The sequence below is a fragment of the Pseudophryne corroboree genome, chromosome 3 (genome assembly GCF_028390025.1).
Source record: "Pseudophryne corroboree isolate aPseCor3 chromosome 3, aPseCor3.hap2, whole genome shotgun sequence".
NCBI lineage: Eukaryota > Metazoa > Chordata > Amphibia > Anura > Myobatrachidae > Pseudophryne > Pseudophryne corroboree.
This window is the reverse complement of record NC_086446.1, coordinates 720,228,498-720,245,753: the sequence shown is the minus strand read 5'-3', so window position 1 is coordinate 720,245,753 and position 17,256 is coordinate 720,228,498. Positions and strand designations below refer to the sequence as shown.

Genomic DNA, 17,256 nt, shown 5'->3' with positions numbered 1-17,256 from the left:
TTCCTGTCAATCACTCACCGATCAACACAGCGACAGAAAAGCGTCGCTCGACCTTGTGTAAAACTGCATAGTTTTGTGTGAAAATACTTTGCGCGTGCGTACTGCGGCCCATATGCATGCGCAGAAATGCCGCTTTCTCACCTAATCGCCGCGCTGCGACCGAAAGCAGCTAGCGATCAACTCGGAATGAGGGCCATTGAGAGTAGCATCATCTCCACAGGGATGTAATTGTATAATTGAGATACGGGAATAATTATTCCGAAAGTGCGATGATATTTCAAGTGACAATACCCCACGGGGCAAGACTATTTATATACAGCGACCTTTACATCTGAACTGAAACTATTTATTCCCTAAGGGGCTTATTGTGTAGTTCCACAACAACTGGAGGAAATGGCTACTGATGCTGTTTTGTAAAATGTAATAGGTGTAACATTGTGTCAAACTGACTTGGTGTAACAAGAAAAACAAAGTCTAGAGCCAGCAGCAATGTATATGCTTTTAATATAGTATCTTACATGGGATATTATTATTATTATTCCTAATTATAGGATCACGGTGGATATTACGCTACACTCATTGCGGGTAATTCAGATCTGATCGCTGGGCAGCGATTTGTGCACTGCTGCGATCAGATAGTCGCCGCCTACAGGGGGAGTGTATTTTCACTGTGCCAGTGTGCAATCGCATGTGTAGCAGAGCTGCACAAAGTGTCTGCACAGCCCAGGACTTACTCAGCCAATGCGATCATATCAGCCTGTCCGGGACCGGATTTGACGTCAGACACCCTCCCTGAAAACGCTTTATCCCGCCTGCATTTTCCCTGACACTCCCAGAAAACGGTCAGTTGCCACCCACAAACGCCCTCTTCCTGTCAATCTCCTTGTGATCACCCGTGCAAATGGATTTTTCGCACCATCCCGTTACAGGGCGGCGATGCCAGTTGCAGCCGTGCGATAAGCTGGTGCAGTGCGGTGTATACGCATTTCAGATCTGAACGGCCGCTGTGCGAAAATGCACATCAGCGATCAGATCTGAATTAGGCCCATAGGGAGTCATTCCGAGTTGATCGCAGCTGTGCTAAATTTAGCACAGCTACGATCATGCTCCCAGACATGCGGGGGGGCGCCCAGCACAGGGCTAGCCCGCCCCGCATGTCTGTTCGCCCCCCCCCCCCCCCCCCCCCTCGGCATAAGTACAAAAGCATCACACAGTGGCAATGCTTTTGTACTTGATAAGTAACTCGTCACTGCCCCCGGTCGCAGTAGCTGCGTGTGACATCACGCAGCTGCTGCGGCCCGCCCCCCGCCGCCTGCGTTGGTCGGACCGCGCCCCCTCCCGCCCTGCGACCGCCTCTGCCTGTCGATCAGGCAGAGGCGATCAATAGGGAACGACGGCCTTTGGCCGTCCGGCATGCGCCGGCGCACTGCGGTGCCGGCGCATGTGCAGTTCCGACCCGATCACTGCACTGCAATAAACTGCAGCGAGAGATCGGGTCGGAATGACCCCCATAGTACGGATGGTGTAATGGTTAGCATTACTGCCTCACAGCACTGTGGTCATAGGTTCAATTCCCACCATGGCCCTAACTGTGGGGAGTTTGTATATTCTCCCCATGCTTGCGTAGGTGTAAATGGGCAAATATTCTCTGTAAAGCGCTGCGGAATATGTGTGCGCTATATAAATAACTGGTAAGAAATAATAAACAAACAATAGTGACTCTACTGTTAACATCTATGAAGCTGAGAAACAAATTATCTCACACAAAACCACTGATCTTCACCATTATAGATGGTTATTCTGGGACGTAAATCAATGGTCTTCAATCGGGGACTGACTGTGCATGCGGACGTGAAAAGGGGTACGCGGACACTGCTCACAGGGAATTCCACGACTCTGGGGTCGTGGACTAGCAGCACGCCCCCATATTTCTTTGAAATGGGCACATTGGATGGGGGGGAGAGCTCTTTGTGTGACTGGACCGGCCCACCAGACCATCGGCACTTCTGACATCCCGCAACCTGAGAATGCCGACCAACAGGGACTATTCCCATTCGAGGGTGTCCACATCACCCATAGAGTGGGAACACCAAGCCCGCACCGAGGCGTGCGCATACCCAAACCCGGCCGTGTCTTATTGTACTGTATTCTACAAATATTACTAAAGTTCTGGTAAATGAACATTGTGCAAATACTTATTTTCCTTTACATTCTCCATCGTGTACTCCTAGCAATATCCTTCTGAATTATTGGGGGTCATTCTGAGTTGTTCGCTCGTAGCCAATTTTCGCTATACTGCGATTAGTCGCTTACTGCGCATGCGCAAGGTTCGCAGAGCGCAAGCGCTTAGTTATTTTATTTTACTTACCGGTAAATCTATTTCTCGTAGTCCGTAGTGGATGCTGGGGACTCCGTAAGGACCATGGGGAATAGACGGGCTCCGCAGGAGACATGGGCACTTTAAGAAAGAATTTAGATTCTGGTGTGCTCTGGCTCCTCCCTCTATGCCCCTCCTCCAGACCTCAATTAGAGAAACTGTGCCCGGAAGAGCTGACAGTACAAGGAAAGGATTTTGATAATCCAGGGCAAGATACATACCAGCCACACCAATCACAACGTATAACTTGTGATAAACTTACCCAGTCAACAGTATGAACAACAACAGAGCATCAGTTCAACCCTGATGCAACTATAACATAACCCTTATTTAAGCAATAACTATATACAAGCATTGCAGAAGAAGTCCGCACTTGGGACGGGCGCCCAGCATCCACTACGGACTATGAGAAATAGATTTACCGGTAAGTAAAATCTTATTTTCTCTAACGTCCTAGTGGATGCTGGGGACTCCGTAAGGACCATGGGGATTATACCAAAGCTCCCAAACGGGCGGGAGAGTGCGAATGACTCTGCAGCACCGAATGAGCAAACACAAGGTCATCCTCAGCCAGGGTATCAAACTTGTAGAACTTTGCAAAAGTGTTTGAACCTGACCAAGTAGCCGCTCGGCACAGCTGTAATGCCGAGACCCCTCGGGGCAGCCGCCCAAGAAGAGCCCACCTTCCTAGTGGAATGGGCCTTAACTGATTTTGGCAGCGGCAATCCAGCCGCAGAATGAGCCTGCTGAATCGTGTTACAGATCCAGCGAGCAATAGTTTGCTTTGAAGCAGGAGCACCCAGCTTGTTGGATGCATACAGGATAAACAGCGACTCAGTTTTCCTGACTCTAGCCGTTCTGGCTACATAAACCTTCAAAGCCCTGACCACATCCAGTAACTCGGAATCCTCCAAGTCATGAGTAGCCACAGGCACCACAATAGGTTGGTTCATATGAAAAGATGACACCACTTTTGGCAGAAATTGTGGACGGGTCCGCAATTCTGCTCTATCCATATGGAAAACCAGATAAGGGCTTTTATGTGACAAAGCCGCTAATTCTGACACACGCCTAGCCGAAGCCAAGGCTAATAGCATGACCACCTTCCACGTGAGATATTTTAACTCCACGGTTTTAAGTGGTTCAAACCAGTGTGATTTCAGGAAACTCAACACCACGTTAAGATCCCAAGGTGCCACTGGAGGCACAAAAGGGGGCTGAATATGCAGCACTCCCTTTACAAACGTCTGAACCTCAGGTAGAGAAGCCAGTTCTTTTTGAAAGAAAATGGACAGGGCCGAAATCTGGACCTTAATGGAACCCAATTTTAGGCCCAAAGTCACTCCCGACTGTAGGAAGTGAAGGAAACGGCCCAGCTGGAATTCCACCGTAGGGGCATTCCTGGCTTCACAACAAGCAACATATTTTCGCCATATACGGTGATAATGTTGAGCCGTCACGTCCTTCCTAGCCTTTATCAGCGTAGGAATAACCTCATCCAGAATGCCTTTTTCTGCTAGGATCCGGCGTTCAACCGCCATGCCGTCAAATGCAGCCGCGGTAAGTCTTGGAACAGACAGGGCCCCTGTTGCAACAAGTCCTGTCTTAGAGGCAGAGGCCACGGGTCCTCTGTGAGCATTTCTTGCAGATCTGGATACCAAGTCCTTCTTGGCCAATCCGGAACAATGAGTATTGTTCTCACTCCTCTTTTTCTTATGATTCTCAGCACCTTGGGTATGCGAAGAAGAGGAGGAAATACATAGACCGACTGGAACACCCACGGTGTCACCAGCGCGTCCACAGCTATCGCCTGAGGGTCTCTTGACCTGGCGCAATACCTCTGTAGCTTTTTGTTGAGGCGGGATGCCATCATGTCCACCTGTGGCAGTTCCCACCGACTTGCAATCTGCGTGAAGACTTCTTGATGAAGTCCCCACTCTCCCAGGTTGAGGTCGTGCCTGCTGAGGAAGTCTGCTTCCCAGTTGTCCACTCCCGGAATGAACACTGCTGACAGTGCGCTTACGTGATTCTCCGCCCAGCGAAGAATTCTGGTGGCTTCCACCATCGCCACCCTGCTCCTTGTGCCGCCTTGGCGGTTTACATGAGCCACTGCGGTGATGTTGTCTGACTGAATCAGAACCGGATGGTCGCGAAGCAGGGTCTCCGCTTGATGTAGGGCGTTGTATATGGCCCTTAGTTCCAGGATGTTGATGTGAAAGCAAGTCTCCTGACTTGACCACAGACCTTGGAAATTTCTACCCTGTGTGACTGCCCCCCACCCTCGGAGGCTTGCATCCGTGGTCACCAGGACCCAGTCCTGAATGCCGAATCTGCGGCCTTCGAGAAGGTGAGCACTCTGCAGCCACCACAGGAGAGACACCCTGGCCCTGGGGGATAGGGTGATTAACCGATGCATCTGAAGATGTGATCCGGACCATTTGTCCAGCAAATCCCATTGAAAGGTCCTCGCATGGAACCTGCCGAAGGGAATGGCCTCGTATGATGCCACCATCTTTCCCAGGACTCGCGTGCAGTGATGCACCGACACCTGTTTTGGTTTTAATAGGTTTCTGACCAGTGTCATGAGTTCCTGAGCTTTCTCCATCGGGAGATAAACCCTTTTCTGGTCTGTGTCCAGAATCATGCCCAGGAAAGGCAGACGAGTCGTAGGAATCAACTGCGACTTTGGAATATTCAGAATCCAGCCGTGTTGTCGTAACACTTCCAGAGAGCGTGCTACGCTGATCAGCAACTGCTCTCTTGACCTCGCTTTTATGAGGAGATCGTCCAAGTATGGGATAATTGTGACCCCTTGCTTCCGCAGGAGTACCATCATTTCCGCCATTACCTTGGTAAATATTCTCGGTGCCGTGGAGAGACCAAACGGCAACGTCTGAAATTGGTAATGACAATCCTGTACCACAAATCTGAGGCACGCCTGATGAGGTGGATAAATGGGGACATGAAGGTATGCATCCTTTATGTCCAGAGACACCATAAAATCCCCCCCTTCCTGGCTTGCGATGACCGCTCTGAGCGATTCCATCTTGAACTTGAACCTCTTCAGGTTAATGTTCAGGGATTTTAAATTCAATATGGGTCTGACTCTGACCGAACCGTCCGGTTTTGGTACTACAAACATGGTCGAATAATAACCCCTTCCTTGTTGAAGGAGGGGAACCTTGACCAACACCTGTTGAAGATACAATTTGTGAATTGCAGTTAACACTATTTCCCTCTCGAGGGGGGAAGCTGGCAGGGCCGATTTGAGGTATCGTGAGGGGGCATCTCTTCGAATTCCAACTTGTATCCCTGAGACACAATATCTATTGCCCAGGGATCCAACTGGGAGTGAATCCACTTGTGGCTGAAATTTCGGAGACGCGCCCCCACCGGGCCTAGCTACGCCTGTGGAGCCCCAGCGTCATGCGGTGGATTTTGCGGAAGCCGGGGAGGACTTCTGTTCCTGGGAACTAGCTGTGTTGTGCAGCTTCTTTCCTCTGCCCCTGCCCCTGGCAAGAAAGGACGCACCTCGGACTTTCTTGCCTCTTTGTGATCGAAAGGACTGCATTTGGTAATACGGTGCTTTCTTAGGTTGTGTGGAAACATATGGCAAAAAATGTGACTTTCCAGCAGTAGCTGTGGAGACCAGGTCCGAGAGACCCTCCCCAAACAATTCCTCACCCTTGTAAGGCAAAACCTCCATGTGCCTTTTTGAGTCGGCATCACCTGTCCATTGCCGAGTCCACAGGACCCTTCTGGCAGAAATCGACATAGCATTTATTCTAGAACCCAGTAGACTAATGTCTCTTTGAGCATCTCTCATATATAGGACAGCGTCTTTTATATGCCCCAGGGTCATTAATATAATATCCTTGTCTAAGGTATCAAGTTCCTCAGACAGGGTGTCTGTCCATGCTGCTACTGCACTACACACCCAGGCCGACCCGATCGCTGGCCTCAGTAAGGTACCTGAATGCGTATAAATGGACTTCAGGGTACCCTCTTGCTTTCTATCCGCAGCATCTTTGAGGGTGGCCGTATCCTGTGACGGCAGGGCTACCCTCTTGGATAAGCGTGTTAAAGCTTTGTCCACCCTAGGGGAGGATTCCCATCGTAACCTGTCCGTTGGTGGGAAAGGGTACGCCATAAGCATCCGTTTGGAAATCTGCAGTTTTTTATCTGGAGATTCCCAAGCCTTTTCACATAACTAATTTAGCTCGTGTGAAGGGGGAAAGGTCACCACCTGCCTTTTTTCCCCATACATATGAACCCTCTTGTCAGGGACCGGGGTTTCCTCTGTGATGTGCAACACATCCTTAATTGCTATAATCATATAACGGATGGATTTAGCCAATTTAGGCTGGAACTTTGCATCATCGTAATCGACACTGGAGTCAGAATCCATGTCGGTATCTGTGTCAACAATTTGGGATAGTGGGCGCTTCTGAGACCCTGACGGCCCCTGCGACATAGGATCAGGCACGGGCTGAGACCCTGACTGTCCTAAGGCTTCAGCTTTATCCAACCTTTTATGCAAGGAATTTACATTATCATTTAAAACCTTCCACATATCCATCCAATCAGGTGTCGGCGCCGTCGGCGGAGACACCACATTCATTTGCTCCCGCTCTGTTTCCACATAGCCTTCCTCGTCAAACATGTCGACACAAGCGTACCGACACACCACACACAACAGGGAAAGCTCTTTTTGAAGACAGTTCCCCCACAAGGCCCTTTGGAGAGACAGAGAGAGAGAGTATGCCAGCACACACCCCAGCGCTATATAACCCAGGAATAACACAGAAACTTAATGTTAACCCAGTAGCCGCTGTTTATATTGATTTCTGTGCCTAATTATGTGCCCCCCCCCCCTCTCTTTTTACCCTCTTCTACCGTGTATCTGCAGGGGAGAGCCTGGGGAGCTTCCTCTCAGCGGAGCTGTGGGGAAAAAATGGCACTGGTGAGTGCTGAGGAAGAAGCCCCGCCCCCTCAGCGGCAGGCTTCTGTCCCGCCTCAATGTACAATTTTTGGCGGGGGCTCATACATATATACAGTGCCCAACTGTATATATGTGTACTTTTTGCCAAAGAGGTCCCAATTGCTGCCCAGGGCGCCCCCCCCCCCCCTGCGCCCTGCACCCTTACAGTGACCGGAGTATGTGAGGTGTGTGTGGGAGCAATGGCGCACAGCTGCAGTGCTGTGCGCTACCTCAGTGAAGACTGGAGTCTTCTGCCGCCGATTTCGAAGTCTTCTTGCTTCTTATGCTCACCCGGCTTCTGTCTTCCGGCTCTGCGAGGGGGACGGCGGCGCGGCTCTGGGATCGGACGACGAGGGTGAGATCCTGTGTACGATTCCTCTGGAGCTAATGGTGTCTAGTAGCCTAAGAAGCGGGACCTATCTTCAGAGAGTAGGGCTGCTTCTCTCCCCTCAGTCCCACGATGCAGGGAGTCTGTTGCCAGCAGAGCTCCCTGAAAATAAAAAACCTAACAAAATACTTTCTTACAGCAAGCTCAGGAGAGCTCACTGAACAGCACCCAGCTCGTCCGGGCACAGATTCAAACTGAGGTCTGGAGGAGGGACATAGAGGGAGGAGCCAGAGCACACCAGAATATAAATTCTTTCTTAAAGTGCCCATATCTCCTATGGAGCCCGTCTATTCCCCATGGTCCTTACGGAGTCCCCAGCATCCACTAGGACGTTAGAGAAAGTTAGGTATTTTACTCACGGCGTAACAAAGCTTTTTCATCGTTCTGCTGATCGGTGAGTGATTGACAGAAAGTGGGTGTTTCTGGGCGGAAACTGACCGTTCTCTGGGAGTGTGCGGAAAAACGCAGGCGTTTCAAGGAAAAATGCGGGAGTGGCTGGAGAAACGGGGGAGTGTCTGGCTGAACGCTGGGTGTGTTTGTGACGTCAAACCAGGAACGAAAACTGACTGAACTGATCGCAATGTAGGAGTAAGTCTCGAGCTATTTAGAAACTGCTAAGAATTTTCTATTCGCAATTCTGCTAATCTTTCGTTCGCAATTCTGCTATGCACTATACACTCCCAGAGGGCGGCGGCTTAGCGCGTGCAATGCTGCTAAAAGCAGCTAGCGAGCGAACAACTCGGAATGAGGGCCATTGATTGCAAATTTGGGATGGTGAGCACTGGTGTGCGCAGCACATTTTATTAGGGGGTGCACCGTCGGAGGGGTGTGTCTAGCACCGCCTTTTGGCCATGTCTAGCACCATCTATTGATGGTCAACGCATATAAAATATCCACCTTTGTACCAAGCCTAATAAAGCAGATGCATTGTTAGATGTTGTGGTGTGCACCAAACAAACACCCCAGATGGCACTCACTGCAATTACACTGCTCCTCCTCAGCCTGGTCTGGCTCCCCCTCTCTTTCCTCTGCAAGCTGCAGCAGCTTACTTACAAGTCAGTCACTCACTGACACTGACAGTCGCAGACTAGTACTGCTGCTGCTGGAAAAATGAGTGACGTGTCAATGCTGCTGCTGACTGCCTGCCAGTATTGAATTTGTCTTCCTAAGAGGAACGCTGGCTGCATGCTGATCCTCATCAGTGGCTGGCGTTGGCATAGCATAGAAGGAGAGAGGTGGGCGTGTGGCGGGTGGGCGTGCGAGCAGCATGATGTCTTCACGTCACATCACGCTGTTTTTGTACATGGAGGTGGAGCCAGGAGTTTGAAAGCCGGTGTCAGTGGCACCCTTGATTAACCCAGGCGTCTGGTCAGTAATACAGTCCTGACAGGGTGCAGCGCAGAGGGGACAGTAATCAGCCTGCTCGGCGATCGCTGCATCAGGCATGTGAGATCGGGGTGCCAGACATTAGGGGGTGCCTGTGCGCACCAGGAACCCCCCCTGCGCACACCTATGATGGTGAGTTGCAACGACCAATTCTCCTTATTGGGAGCGAATATATTGGGCCAATGTAACTCCAGATACTGGCGCGGGTCACACTTCTCTCCATTGTACCCAGTTATACCCAATCACAAATGGAGATATGATTGAGATCTATGTGCTCTAAGATGCGTGCGCAGGCCTGACCACTTGCACAGTTTGCTAAAATCCGTAAGCAGATGGAATTGGATACAACTCTGAATCAGGACCCCAGTCTTCCTACCAGAGAAGATTAGGGTTATTAAGATGCTGAATAGAGCCGGAGAAAGCAGCTTGACATTTCAAGTGATGTATATTGGAAAAGAGAGGAGAGACTGCAACATAGATAATTGAATCCACTTTATGGACAAGTCATTTAAAGACATCAAATTCACATTGCTTTAAACCATCCAGATCACGTTAACAAAGATGTCACAAACATTCCATGGAATGTGAATGACATAACTTGTCAGCACACTGTAAGTCTCACACTCCGGTGATAATACTCGTTTCTGGTGTATTGAAAGACTGGATATTTGCTCAGTCTCTAAGCTGGCTCCTCCACTACACATCTATATAACAATCGGCAAAGGCCTGTCCCATCTCCGACATGAGTAGTAGAGCCTACAGCAAGCGCCCCTCTCCAACAATGGCTCACACTGCAGGGAGGGGATAGACCAGTACATCGGGGTGAGATCCAATGATTGTGCTGAGAAAGGCAAAGTGTACCGGGGAGGGGAAGGATGAGGAGGGGTGTGACGGGGCGCACTCTTAGCTAGTGTAATAATATAGTGTTTAGGTGCAAAGTTTCACTGCGCCATAGCACATGTTAACAACTAGTATACTGTATGGGGGAAATTTATCAAGACCTTATAAAGAATGGGCAACCATCAACTTCTAGATAATGTTTATCAAGTACAGTCTTTATAATCATAGATGAAGCTGATGGGTTGCTATGGCAACTTCTCCATATGCCTACTCTCTAGAAGACTACATACATATCCCCCCAGATAGGGCTTCAAATGTGATCCTATAACCTTAATGAGGGTTACAAATACCATTAATCTTAGTAACAACTTAAAACAATATATTTAGCGGGAGATTCAATTAGCAGTGAAGTTCCAACAGAAGCTTGCACACAACTATACAGTCAGTTATCTGGGAAAACTACGATACGATGGGTTATTGGGGCAACTTACTATATGGTGGGTTATCCAGACAAACTACTATACAGTGGGTTATCCAGGCATACTACTATATAGTTGGTTATCCAGGCAAACTACTATACAGTGGGTTATCCAGGCAAACTACTGTACAGTGAGTTATCCGGCCAAACTACTATACAGTGAGTTATCCAGGCAAATTACAATACAGTGAGTTATCTGGACAAACTACTATACAGTGGGTTTTCCGAGCAGACTACTATACAGTGAGTTACCCGGGCAAACCACTTTATCGTGGGTTATCCGGGCAAAACACTACACAGTGGGTTATCCAGGCAAACAACAGTAATATACAGTGGGATATCCGGGCAAACTACTATACAGTGGGTTATCGGGACAAAATAATTTAGCCAGTCTTGGCTTGCACCCCATTGAGGTGAATGGAAGAAAGAGGTAACACACTGCAATAACAGGTCAGCCGCCACACATATGGTCGACACAAGTTTATTGGGGTTTTTCACATATTTTTGGAGAACAAACCAGAAGAGATAAAGGCGGGAACAAAAATCTCTTGGTTAAAATGACAAGATGATACCACCTTAGATAGATAACTGGGCGAGTTCGAAGAACTGCACGGTCCCGGTAAAAAATCAGAAAGGGTGGACGACAGGACAAAACGCCTAAGTCCGACACCCTCCTAGCAGAGGCAATAGCCAGTAAAAACATGACCTTAAGTGTAAGACATTTAAGATCCACAGACTCAAGAGGTTCAAATGGAGACTCTTGTAGGCCACTTAAGACAACAGACAGATCCCATGGAGCCACAGGAGGAACATAGGGAGGCTGAATCCGTAGAACACCCTGAGTGAAAGTATGAACGTCAGGAATAGATGCAATTTTCCTCTGAAACCACACGACAAGGCAGATATATGAACCTTGATGGAGGCCAGACGAAAGCCTAAATCTAGGCCTTGTTGCAGAAAAGCCAAAAGCCTAGAAGTTCTAAACGAATAGGCATCATAATTCTTAGCAGCACACCATGTGAAGTAACAGTTCCAGACCCTGTAATAAATCCGTGCAGAAGCCGGTTTGCGGGCCTTCAACATAGTTTGAATAACCGCCTCAGAGAATCCCTTGGCCCTCAGGAGTGAAGCTTCAAGAGCCATGTCAAAGCCAGTCTGGCCAGGTCCGGATGGACACAAGGGCCCTGAACAAGGAGGTCTGAGAGTTGAGGAAGTAGAAGAGGATGCTCAAACGACAGACCCTGCAGGTCTGAGAACCAATGCAGTCTGGGCCACATTGGAGAGACTAGAAGTAGCAGTCCTCTTTCTTGCTTGAACTTCTGCAGTACGCTGGGCAGGAGTGACACTGGAGGGAACACGCAAGGCAGCCGAAAGTTCCATGGAATTGCCAGTGCATCCACGAACACTGCTTGAGGATCCGAAGACCGGAACCTTGTGATTGTGTCGAGACGCCATCAGGTCCACATCTGGTAGGCCCCACTTGTCCACTAGGAGTTGAAAGACTTCCGGATGAAGACTCCACTCTCCAGTGTGAACGTCCTGACGACTGAGGAAATCCACTTCCCAGTTGAGGACTCCGGGGATGAACACTGACGAGGAGTTTTGATACTTCCAGCATTGCCATGCGGCTTTGAGTGCCACCTTGATGATTTATGTATGCCACCGTGGCGGCGTTGTCTGATTGTACCTGAACAGTCCTGTTCTGTACTAGGGGCAGGGCCAGTGTCAACGCATTGAACACCGCCCGCAATTCCAGAATTTTTATCGGAAGGAGAGACTCCTCCCTGGTCCACTGACCCTGGAGAGAGTGTTGCTCCAACACCACGCCCCAACCCCGCAGACTGGCATCCGTTGTCAGGAGGACCCAGTTGGAGATCCAGAAGGGACGGCCCCTGCTCAACTGTTGGTCCTGTAGCCACCAGCTCAGTGAAAGACGAACCTACGGAGTCAAGGAGATCATTTGAGACCTGATACGATGAGGTAGGCCGCACCACTTGGAAAGGATTAACCTCTGCAGCGGGCGAGAATGAAATTGAGCGTACTCTACCATGTCGAAAGCCGACACCATGAGGCCTAGTACTTGCATCGTCGAGTGTATCGACACTCTTGGGCGAGAGAGGAAATATCTGATCCTGTCCTGAAGTTACAGGACTTTCTCTGGAGACAAAATCGTTGGTTGTGTGTGTCCAGTAGTGTCCCCAGATGCACCATGTTCCGAGCAGGGACCAGCGAGGACTTTTTCCAGTTGATGAGCCACCAGTGGGCTTGAAGGAATTGGACCATCAGTTCCAGATGACTGAGGAGAACCTCTTGGGAGTTCGCCAGGATCAGCAAGTCGTCCAGATACAGCAGGATCCGGATTCCCTGAAGGCGGAGAAGAGCTGTCATCACGGCCATGAACTTGGTGAAGATCCGAGGAGCCGTGGCCAATCCAAAAGGCAGTGCCTGGAATTGATAATGTAGGTTGTCAATAGCAAACCTCAGATATTGCTGATGCAAAATGGCAATAGGTATGTGCAGGTAAGCATCCTGTATGTCCAAGGATACCATATAGTCTTTGGGTTCCATGGCCAGCACTATAGAGCGCAGAGTTTCCATACGGAATTTGGATACTCTCACAAACCTTTTCAATGATTTGAGGTTGAGTATAGGCCGGAAGGACCCATTTGGTTTCAGAACCAGAAACAGGGTCAAATAGTATACCCTGCCTCTCTGAGACAGAGGAACCAGCACTACCACTCCTGTATCCAGGAGGGATTGTACAACCAAGTGTAGAGCTTGCGCTTTTAACGGATCCGCAGGGATAACCATTGTGCAAAATTGGCGAGGGGGACGTCTCTTGAAAGAGATTACGTATCCCCGTGAGAGACAACTTCCCGCACCCAGGCGTCCAAAGTGGTCTTTAACCAGGCCTGGGTGAACTGTAGAAGTCGGCCTCCCACCCTGGGGTCCCCCAGGGGGAGGCCCGTCCCGTCATGCGGCAGGCTTGTCTTGTTTGGAAGCAGGCTGACGGGCGGCCCAGGATTGTTTAGATTTAGGCTTAATGGTTTTGGAAGCACGAGTCTGTCGCGGATACGCCTGACACTTTGCTTTCCCTGGAGGTCGAAAGGAATGAAAGGTGGTACTTTAGCCTTCAGAGCAGGAGGATTAGTATTTGGGAGACACGCAGTCTTGGCAGTAGCCAAGTCAGTTACAATCTTGTTCAGATCCTCCCCAAATAGGATGTCTCCCTTAAAAGGGAGCATCTCCAGGACCTCAACCACATAATTCGATGAGCCAGGATAAACGTAGTAGATGCCTTGTCACCATTACACCTGCATCAGAGGCCGCCTCCTGAATATAGTGGGAGGCTGTGGTAATATAAGACAGATATTGTTTGGCAGTGTCAGAAAAATCCTGAGGCCGCTCATCCTCAATTGCCTGAACCCATGCTTCAATTCCTTTCGCAGACCAGGAGGCTGCCATAGTGGGTCTATGTACAGCATCGGTAAGGGAGTAAATAGACTTCAGGCATCCCTCCACACGCTTATCCGTCGGATCCTTCAGTGAGGTGACAGTGGTGACAGGCAGAGTAGATGACACCACAAGACGGGTGACATGAGTGTCCACTGGCGGTGGAGTTTCCCACTTGTTACTCTACTCCGCAGGGATAGTATAACGAGCTGGCATCTTTTTAGACAGGGAAAATGTATTTCCTGGCGACTACCAGGATTCCTGACGTATGTCAATTAACTGGTCAAAATGTGGTAAGACTACTTTAGCAACCTTCTGACGTTTGAACTTATCAGGTTTCTGAGACGCAGTAGTAGGCTCACTGTCATCATCTATTTGAAGAATTAGCTTAATAGCCTCCACCAGGTCAGGAACATCCACCTGGGTTGTAGATTCCTCATCAGAAGCAACTGTGTCAGTGTCTGACGGATCAGTATATTCCCCATCCTCATCGGAAGAATTATCCGTAACGGTACAATATAGCCAGACAAACACAATATCTGCAAAAAAAAACTATGTTATGTGGGGTATGGGCCGTTGGGTCGACTCAACTTAGGTCGACAGTCATTTGGTCAACCATGGAAGGTCCACATGCATTAGGTCAACAGGGGCAATAGGTCGACATGGTCATTAGGTCGACACGTACTAGGTCGACAGGTCAAAATAGTATATGATTGGATGCTGTGCTATTGGCTATATAGCAATACAGTGTATGTAAATACACCCTGCCTAGGTAGCAGTCTAATTTCATTTCATTTAATATACCAGCAATATTTTGCACGCTAGAATTATGTTAGTACCATAGTACAAGAGATTTGGGACATTTGCAGAACGGTTACAATGTGCCTTACTCACCCATGTATGGTTTGGTCCCGGCAAGTGCAGTAGCTCTTTCACCGTCTTTGATAATCGTGGCAACATTGAAGTCGGTGAGATGAGCGTGGCCTGCGGAACCAGAAAGAACAAGAAGCTCAGCCAGGAAAGAAGAACTCTCACTATACAAACACCCAATTAGCTAATCAGGGCGCTCTCGCATGAGTTACAGGGTCATGTTGTTGAAATGCTGATTGATGCAAAATCAAATGAAAGCAAACCGGAAAAGTATCCACGGAATCAATTCAATTCTCAAAGAGAGAAAAGAGGCAAAAGTGATAAGCAGAATGAATGTGCTACGGAGATTGACAGGTCAGACATTTACAATGTGTTAGTTATATACATAGAAATAATGTGTAATCCTGTGATGTGAATCAGAGCTGGGCTACCCTCTGCCCATTACAGATCAGGCTTCGTACCCACGCTGCTGCCTCACTGTTACCCGTTATATTCTGTGAAATGAAGTGAGCCACAGTATGCACAATAAAGCCTGCTCCATCTGTATGCAGTCGATATAGCGGTCTATATGCACACATACTGGCATAGGGCCAGATTCATAGATGTAAGCTACATTTGTCTTTGAACGTAGCGGCTGTGTGAAAATATACTAAAGCCGCTGGAGGTGTCTTTAAGTGAAAAGATCCACTGATCCGCAGCTGCATTTGAGGGCGGTGTTTTGGATCATCTGCGTGAACATCGGGCATCTGAGTAACCCTGCATGTGCAGGTGTGAAAACATCAGAGAGTTACGTACATTTCATATCAGACCCATAATTGCTAATATTGATGGAATGGCTAAAGGTATTTCCCCTTTGTATTAAGGCACATGCCTAGGGGCACTGGTTGCTGGGGGCGGCATCCCTGCATCAGAGACCTGCTATGCCAGTGGCCAGGTGATTCTTTTTATTTATGTAATTTTTTTGTCATTATGACTATTTTTTCTATTTTGCTACCGGGGGGAGGGGCAGTAAATTTTGAAGCTGTAGGTAGTGGGGGTGAGGTTTGGTGGTCTAAATTCACCGGAGCCTGCCCCAAAAAGAAGGGGTCGAAGGGTGCAGTGATGTGAATGAGGACAGACAATAATGTTGTGCCAAGCGGTGGCCTGACTGCTAAATTTATCCCTGATTGGGAGGTATGGCTATATAGAGGATCGGGAGTTACAGCTATACAGACGTTCAGAACTTACGGCTATACAGACGCTCTGGAGGTACGGCTATACACTTGGAAGGTATGACTACACAGACGCTGGGGAGGTATGGCTACACAGACGCTGGGGAGGTACGGCTACACAGATGCTCAGAAGGTATGGCTACACAGACGCTGGGGAAGTACGGCTACAGAGACGCTGGGGAGGTGTGGCTACAGAGACGCTGGGGAGGTGTGGCTACACAGACGCTGGGGAGGTACGGCTACACAGATGCTGGGGAGGTACGGCTACAGAGACGCTGGGGAGGTGTGGCTACAGAGACGCTGGGGAGGTGTGGCTACAGAGACGCTGGGGAGGTGTGGCTATACAGAAGCTTTGTGGTACGGCTACACAGACGCTGGGGAGGTACGGCTACATAGACACTGGGAAGGTATGGCTACAACTATGCTGGAGCAGTATGACTATACAAACACTGGGGAGGTATGGCTATGCAGATGTTCTGGAAGTACCGTTATACAGACTCTCACTATTTCCACATGACTGCCTAAATGCTGTGTATAAGGAATCTCTTTGCCTCAGCCGCACAGAAGCGATCATCCAATATCTTGCAGTGATGAGACATTACACTGGCAACAGCTGTATAGGAGGAGTGATCACCCCCTGCTTTCTGTGCATTCCATTTACTATACACCCCTTAACCTGTAACTTTTCAGCAGTCACTGGCTTGCTGGATTTGCTGGGGCCTGTAGTTCCACAGGAGAGCCACTGGTGCCCAAACAAAGCCACTGGCTGTTTCTACTATATGTGGGTGATCTGTGTTGGATTCTGTACTTATATCACCTCCCTGAATGTTTGGGAAAGGTCCTTGGTCGGCTACTAGCCCAAGTATACTTCATCCACACCCACTGTCCCATTTTTCATAGGTTAGTCCTGATTTTCTCTTGAGAAATGGGGTACTGCTGTTCTAAAGTGTCCCGATAGTCGAATTAGAAATGACTGAAGACCTGGGGGTAAATTTACTAAGAGGGGAGTTCTATTTCAGATGGGATGTTGCCCATAGCAACCAATCAGCTTCTACTTCTCATTTATCTAGCACCATCTAGAAGATAATACCTGAAATCTGATTGGTTGCTATGGGCAACATCCCATCTTAAATAGAACTCCCATCTTAGTAAATTTACCCCCTGGTCTGTGGTTGCTGGTGAAGTGCATCAATTCATTCTCTAATTTAAATAAAACAATTAGAGAGACAAGTAACCATCCTCATAATTAATATGCATGCGGTAACAAGATGC

General features: G+C 48.8%; 1 protein-coding gene across 1 annotated transcript in view; it reads right to left on the bottom strand.

The window, feature by feature from the left end:
• STK32C (serine/threonine kinase 32C) overlaps positions 1-17,256 on the bottom strand; it is a 682,919-nt gene that overhangs the window by 57,408 nt on the left and 608,255 nt on the right. Inside the window, exon 6 of the mRNA XM_063962178.1 lies at positions 14,798-14,887. Within this exon, the coding sequence (XP_063818248.1) occupies positions 14,798-14,887 (90 nt within the window). The remainder of the gene's footprint in view (positions 1-14,797; positions 14,888-17,256) is intronic.